Source organism: Pinus tabuliformis, chromosome 2_1 (genome assembly GCF_031772625.1).
Source record: "Pinus tabuliformis cultivar Carrire ecotype Pingquan chromosome 2_1, CPIR1, whole genome shotgun sequence".
In the NCBI taxonomy this organism is placed as follows: Eukaryota; Viridiplantae; Streptophyta; class Pinopsida; order Pinales; family Pinaceae; genus Pinus; species Pinus tabuliformis.
The window spans coordinates 571,872,408-571,880,430 of NC_142299.1; the positions used below are offsets into that span (position 1 = coordinate 571,872,408).

General features: G+C 37.1%; 1 protein-coding gene across 1 annotated transcript; it reads right to left on the minus strand.

Annotated features, from left to right (window-relative positions):
- Positions 1-4,335: 4,335 nt before the first annotated feature.
- Positions 4,336-7,683, minus strand: LOC149201735 (beta-glucosidase 19-like). The gene is made up of 3 exons (XM_089401347.1): positions 7,553-7,683; positions 4,555-4,807; positions 4,336-4,455 (listed from the first exon to the last, which is right to left on the minus strand). Exons 1-3 carry the CDS (start codon positions 7,681-7,683, stop codon positions 4,336-4,338), a joined length of 504 nt encoding a protein of 167 aa, XP_089257473.1.
- Positions 7,684-8,023: the final 340 nt, after the last annotated feature.

The following is an 8,023-nucleotide window of genomic DNA, read 5'->3' on the forward strand; positions in this document are numbered from 1 at the left end:
AAATTTTAGACCTAAACAATATCTGAGTTCACCGAGATGCTTCATCTCAAACATCTATGACATCTACTGCTTGATTTCATCAATTAGATATATAGCATCACCTGTAATTATGAAATAATCTACATATAACGAAATCATCACTATGCACCCTTGTTCATCTTTCATGGTGTAAAGATTAGGGTCATTCTTACTTCTATAATAGCCAACTTGCAGAAAAATGAATCAATTTTCTCATACCATGACCTGGGAGCTTATTTTAGTCCATGGAGTGCTTTCTTCAACCTACAGACTAAATGTTCTTTTCCCTTTTGGACAAACCCTTCTGGTTGCTCTAAATAAACCTCTTCTTTCATTTCCCCATTCAGAAATGCAGACTTTACATCTAGTTGGTGCATCATCCAATGTTTCTTAGTAGCTAAGGTGATTAACATTCTGATGGTGTTCAATTTAGCTACAGGGGCGAAGGTTTCTTCATAATATATCCCTTCTTTTTGTGTATACCCCTTTGCAACCAACCTAGCTTTTAGTTTTTCTATAGTTCCATCTGCATTGATTTTCAGTTTATATAACCATTGGCAAACTATGACCTGTTTTCCTCTAGGGAGTTCTACCAATTCCCAAGTGTTATTTATGATTATTGAATCATATTCCTGTTCCATGGCTATTTTCCATTCATTACTTTCATTTGCTTCTTTATAACTAGACGGTTCAACAACATTCATCATACTAGTTATAAATGCATTTTCCCTATATCTTGCAGGAATTTGAGCTTTCCTACCTGATCTCTTGAGTGGTGGGGTGGTGGTTTCAAACCTTATTTCTTCCTATTGTTGCTACTATTGCTATTGTTGTTGTTGTCGTTGTTGTTGTTGCTGTTGTTGTTGTTGTTCATCCTCTACCTTTGTTCACTACTGATCCTAATTGTTCTCTGCTTCCTCTTCTTCAAAGTATGGAATGTCCCATCCATCATAGTGCTCATCAGTTTCTTCACTATCCTACTCATGGAATTTAACATCTCTACTAACAAAGATCTTGTGAGTAGAGGGATTAAATAATCTGTATGCTTTATATGACGAACAATACCTTATAAAAGTGCATCTGATGGCTTTTGAGTCTAATTTCTTTCTATCTTCCTTGGGTATGTGGGCAAATGCTTTACATCCAAATATTCTTAAGTGTTTTACTGCAGGCTTATATCCATACAAAGCTTCAAAAGGAGTTTTAAACTCAAGACTTCTTGCAGGACTCCTATTTTTTAAATAAACTGTAGTACTCACCGCTTCAGCCTAAAAACCATTTGAAAGATTCTTACCTTTCAACATACTTCTCGCACATTCCACCAGAGTTTTGTTCTTCCTTTCTGTTACTCCATTCTGCTGTGGAGTATGGGGTACTGTAAACTGCTGCAAAATTCCATGATCTTTACAATATCTGATCAGCTCATCTTTCCTATATTCTCCCCCTTGATCAAAATGGAGAATTTTTATCTGTTTCCATGTTTGTCTTTCAATCATATTTTTAAACTTCTTAAAGTATTCGAATGTATGACTCTTCTTACTTAAGAAATACACCCAAGAAAACTTCGTACAGTCATCAATAAACAATAGGAAATACACTGCACCTCCTAATGATTTTGTTTGCATGGGACCACAAAGGTCTATATGCACTAACTCTAGTATATCCCTCTGTTTCCTTTCTACTCTAACAGGAAATTCTTCTCTATGCATTTTTCCTAAAGTAAAAGCATCACAATCATTATGTACTTGCTTTAGCATAGGAAGATATCTTACCATTTCTTCCCTCTATAGTAACAACAAATCATTGTAATTGATGTGGCCGAATCTCTGGTGCCAAAGCTGTAGTCAGGGTCATAGCTATCAATGCTCGAACAGATGCAGGTCTCACATCCATCTTGTACAGTCCTCCTGTTTGGATCCCTGTAGCAATTTTCTTCATACCATCAAGCAGATCCTTAATGTAACAGTTAGATTTTAAAAATTCAACTTTCAAATCTTGATTTATAATCATTGATACAGAAATCAAGTTCTTTGTTATGTCAGGCACATACATTACATTATAAATTTGTTTGATATTACCATCAAGTAGAATGACAAAAACTTTCCCACATCCTTTGATTTGATGACTTCTGTCATCTCCTAGGTAAATCTGTGCACCTTCATTGATCTTTTTAAAATCCTCTAGCTAGTGCTTGTTCCCTATCATGTGTGTTGACACTCCTCGATCTCCATACCAAATGTCTGCATCAACATTTTCATCACAATCTGCCATGAACAATCTCAAATTCTGCACCTGATCACCATTCGGGAGATGACCTGCATGTCTCTTTAGCTTATGTTGTTCTTCATGATACTTCTTTTTCCTACATTCCCTGGCAATATGACCTAATTTTCTGCAATAAAAAACATTTAGTTTCTGAGTAGTTTTTATTCGGGTGCATACCTTGGGTTAGATTTGGCTGTTTATGTGAACTTGCTCTGTTTTGCTGTTGTGGGCCTCCTTTCCCTTAGTAGAAGTTCTTCCTTGCCACCAATGCAAGATCGACACTCTGAGGCTTCAGAGTCGATCTCCTCTCTTCTTCCTACATTAGTATACCTATCAGCTCTTCAAAACACGAGATCTTTTCTTTGGCATTGATCCCAGTGATGAACATCTAGTAATCATCAGTGACACCATTCATTGTAATGGTCACAAGATCTGTATCGTCCATTGTATGATCAATATCTGATAATTTGTTTTTCAAACCCTTGATCCTTGCTACAAATGAAGCAATCATTTCATTCTTCTCCATCTTCATGGACATGATCTTACTCTTGAGGAACAAAAGACGATTTGAATTTTTGATCTTGTACAATTCCTTCAGAGTTCCCCAAATCTTGTTAGCTGACTTACCTTCTCTGATGTGCGGTATAATACAATCTTTCACTGACATCTTTAACATTGTCCTTGCTCTGCTTTCTCGTTTCTCCCAATCTAGGACCGATGCTGATCCAGCCGCGGGCCTCGGCTCATCCCCATTCACAATCGTCCAAGCACTCTATGCTTCTAGCAGAGTCTGCATCTTAAACTTCCAATTTGCATAATTGGAACCATCAAGCTTGTTATGCTCATTCATGCATGCTTCAAATATATTGTTATTCATCTTGGTGATTTAGAAAAAATAATTCACGAGGTAAAAAATGTTAAATTTACTCAGATTTGTGCCAGAGACAGATCACTGTTGTTCGATCTCGCAACACACGTACAGATCACCATGGCTTTCTTCTCAGCCTCCAGACAACCTCCTGTTGTCAGCTACAGCCTTGTTCTTGGCTTCCCCACTTAGCTTCTCTGACAGCTACAACCTTGTTCTTGGCTCCCTTTGCAATTTCTTTGATTTACACGATCATCACAGATATTTGCCCAATATCTGAGACTAGTCACAGATAAACACCAATTTTCCGAGACTAGTCGCAAAAATACACCAATTTTCTCAGACTAGTCGCAACCGTCACAACTATGCATTGGAAAACTGTAACGATTGAAAAATGAAAATTTTTAGAAGTGTAATAGTGTATCATCTTGACTATCCACTCAAAACCTACGACGATTTTGGTTCAAAAAACCACCCACCAGCCAACGTATAGGTTCCTCAGCCTTGACGCTCTGATACCATGATAAAAATGGAAACGTTTGTATTAGGAAATAAAACCCACTGGTCAGCTCTACGAAAGATACTCTGAACTAGGAGAGTTTGGCTCTGCAAAATGCTCTACATTGTTCATCAACATTACACATTAAATAGAATACATGGTTTTAGGGAAGTTAGAACAACATCCTAAGAAATAGAAACTAATTCCTATCCTGAGGCTACGTAAACCAACTCTACCTATTCTAGGATATCTCCATTATCGTCAACAAGTGCAGAGATGAATATATGATCATATGCCTACCTCACCAATAGGGATGCCATTTCGATACACTGCAGTTATAAAATTGTAGATGGGTTAGAGTCCAAATCCTATTGGGAAAGATTCTTTTTTTGGATCAGTATAAGATGTCTAACTTATAATTAACATAAATATCTTTAGTAGTATATTTAAAAAATACAGACCATTCTATAATTAAAAATTACACACCAACATCTAATGGTTGAGTTTTGAATATGACAACTTAATATATATAATAATCAGATGTTTAATATCTAATTGTCAAATTTTAATGTAAACTTTTGCATGACAGTGTTCAGCTCGATTACAATTGCTATGGCCTGATAAATTTTTTTTTATCTTAATTTACCATCCTTTAAATCATAGAAAATTTATTTCTTAACCTCCATTACCAGCCATGCAAGATATCTAAGATTCTTTGAGTCGCAGCGCTATCTTCGGACAAGTTTGTCATTGGTACATACCACGGGGCATAGATCGAGATGCCGATGTAACCCTTTTGCTTGCTCTGCAAATATTTTAAATGTCATTAAACGAAATCAAAAGAAAAGTGTGGTATCTCGGCTATAAAATACCCATTTACTAGCAGTTAGCAAACACATAGGACCTGGAACTTCTCCCAGTAAATCTGTATGGTCGCCACATGGGATAACAAAACATGTTGACCAACAATGTATGGTTCTACTGTGGAGTTTCCAGCACTAGAATTGCCAAACGGGTAAGAACATCGTTGAGGTGGACATACACCAATGTCATAAGCCATGAAAGGAAACTCATTTGCTTCACTAAAAGTAGTCCAATACTTGACCCTATCACCAAATTCTCTAAAGCAAACTTCGGCATATGCTTTGAAGTCGTACCTGCACAACACACGATCAGCTCATTAATTGCGTTCAGGTCAATTCTACAGCACACTATGGAGTGGATCTATCTGATAGGAATTTTATTTATTTATAAGGGATTTTTGATCTTTCAAAGATACTCGATATATATGAAGAGTGTAATTGACTGCTATTGAAAAAATCTTACCTTGCACTCGGGCATCGTCAATTTGGTTGATATGATTTTTCATATTGCATTTATACAAGTCACATATCATCCAGTCAAATATGTTTACAGTGATGTGAAAACCTTCGAGAAGAAGTAGCCCATCAGAATTCTAATTTAGCCCAATATTGATCATTCTAAAGCTCGAGGATGTTTCGATAGAAGTAGCTTAGGATCCTAGCTATATGTGGTTTGGGAGATTGTCTTATTCATTCAATGATTAATTTTTTTTTTTCAAAGTTATTTTTTACAAGGTAATTATAAGCTTATACAGTGAATGAGAGGGAATTTGAATCCAGAACTCCAAACTTTTATTGGTAGATTTTGATCCACTTACATATGTTATGTGAGAGGGTTATTAGATTATTTAATATAAATTTTCTAAATGTAATTATATATTCTATTATTACATCAAGGTGTCTTATAGTTTAATGGTAAGTTCTTGTGTAAATAAAACCTGTTTAACAGTGAAGAACTCTTCATTTTCAGCCATTAAATCTAACCCTTTTAGCCAAATTTATTTAAAAAAGTTGTTATAAATCAAGAAATTATTCTCAAAGTAAAACTAGGAAAATTTATAGTTAAAAAAAGTAAAATAAAAAATATTTGGAAAACTTCATTTTTTTCATTCAATGAACTAGTTGCTACAAAAAAAAAAATGTTATCAGAGGAGGAAGAATTGATGTTGTTGATGATGTAGGAGCATTCAGCTCAGAAATATCATTGTATTTTAGTAGACATAAGGGGTCTTGTGTTTTAAGGAAGTTGATTTCTTCAGTATTAAATTAATGTAATTATTAAGGTTTTTGAATGATTTTAATGAGAGATATTAAGAATAGGAATTAATTAGATATTGTGAGGCATATTGTAAATGTTCTCGAACATTGGAGAACATGAATGGTTTAGGTTAGTTAAAATTCCATAGGGATTGAGAGACTTGAAAATCAATTGTAAATCTTACATTAGGAATTGGTTTCATGATTTGTGGAACTAGAGAGGATCCTTAGGGATTAGTTGAGTCAAAAGTGGGCTTAGAGGATATTCAAGATTTAGTTCAAAAGATTAAGGATCTAAACAGAAATGGGTTACAAAACCTTTTGTATAAATATAAGCCTAAAAGGCATATACAGAGTTATTAGTTAGTTAGTTAGAGAGTTAGAGAGTTAGGAATTAGAAGAGATTGATTGTAGCCTACGGGCAGATAGAGGGAAGTAGTGTCAAAAGACCACTGATTAGAAAATCAGGCAAGAGAAAGAGATTCATTATGTAAATAATTGTTTATAAAGGCAAAGAATTCAATTCCTGAGTTGTGTGGTGTGTATTGATTAATGGAATTATAAATTGTGTGTGAATTAGAGTAATTCTGCATAGTATATGTATGCAGGTGGAATTAAAGCAGAACACAGAGAAGAAGTGGAGGATGAATGATAATGTTGGATCGTTGAATCCGCTTGAAGAATCAAAATTGAACCTCAGGAGTGATAGCGTTTAAAAGTACATAGAAGTAAGTTTATGAGGAAGTTGCGCTGAAGAACAACCAAAGATCAGAAACCCTAGAGAAAATCTAAACCACAGAAGAACAGAGAGAGGACAGTGCACAGAGGAGGAGTAAAACAATCAAAAGTGATTGAATAATCTCATAAATGATAGGTTCATAAAAAATCGTATAGGCGAGTTAGATGAATAGACCAGAACACTGACAAACCGCATAAAGACAAAGTAAAGGAAGGAAGAAGTAATGAAGTAACAATGCATAGGAACCATTGGATCAGTTAAAGCAACAGAGGGGATTAATAAAATAGGATTGGCGGAGATCTTATCACGCAAAATAAAGTCAAGAAATGAAGGGATCAATCCACGTGACAGCAGAATAATGGAGCGGTCTATGAAAGCGGTAAATAGTATCTCGCATGGTATCAAAGTGGTAAACGATATTTTACGAATTCACATGATTAGCCTTAGCGGGTGACACGTAGCACGATAAAACTACTTTTCTCGCATGCTCTCGATCTGATATCAGTCGTGCAAGTATCTTCGTGAGATGGTGTGATAGCCGTTTGATTAGACGGTTCACATTGACGGTGGAGATTGTCCAGGCTAATTGGCGAGTGGGTGATGCAATAACTATTGGATCTTAAGGAATGAGATCGACGATGAAGGTTTAATGCACTAAAGAGAGCATTGATATATGTGCAAAGGTTTGTGGAATGGTAGAAAGGTAAGGTTTAAGTGTGGTTTATGATATATTTCTACTATAAGGGAATTATAATAGAAATAAGCAGGATTAATGTATTATGGTTTAAGTAAGGTCGTGGAGGCGGCGTAGTGGTAAGGTCGACCTCGTCATGACGGACCGGTCTTGTGTTCGATCCCGAGCAAGGTCGGTGCTCGTCGTGCGAAAAGTAACCGAACCGGGCCAAGCCCACTACCTTTTAAGGTCGTGGAGGCGGCGTAGTGGTAAGGTCGACCTCGTCATGACGGACCGGTCTTGTGTTCGATCCCGAGCAAGGTCGGTGCTCGTCATGCGAAAAGTAACCGAACCGGGCCAAGCCCACTACCTTTTAAGGGATTTCGAGAGCGCTGGAGATCGCGGGAGCGGAGTCGACTGAAGACCTTCTGCGTGCAGCTGCAGCGCCGCCGCCTCGGCCTGGGCCGCGAGGCCTGCCTTCCGGGCCCTGGCTTCAGCCATGGCCCAACCAGATCCTTCCCTTGGGGATGCAGAGAAAGCCTTTTCTGACCTGGTAAAGTCTCTGCCCCCTGCCCGACCGAAACCAGCAACTTCAAAATTTGTTAAGAAGTTGGATATTCTCCAAGAAGTCCAGCTGCCTCCATCTCTTCCTCGAATGGTAGCTCTATCATTAGCAGAAAAAGGGCTCATAGGACAGTTTACAGGCTTATGGCCTTCACCAAAGACAGTCCAGCGATGGGTGGAAAGGAATTGGTCCGATAAAATACAAGGAAAGATCTCGATTCGCTTCTGTGGCAAAGGCTACTATACCTTTCATTTTGAAACCAAGGCAGAAAAGGAT

Excerpts from the sequence above, each read along its gene's own strand:
- LOC149201735 (XM_089401347.1), bottom strand. The coding sequence starts at position 7,683 with ATGGCTGAAGCCAGGGCCCGGAAGGCAGGCCTCGCGGCCCAGGCCGAG. Across the intron at positions 4,808-7,552 it reads CTCTCGAAATCCCTTAAAAG|GTACGACTTCAAAGCATATG; the intron begins GTAGTGGGCTTG and ends TGTGTTGTGCAG. Across the intron at positions 4,456-4,554 it reads TTTACTGGGAGAAGTTCCAG|AGCAAGCAAAAGGGTTACAT; the intron begins GTCCTATGTGTT and ends AAATATTTGCAG.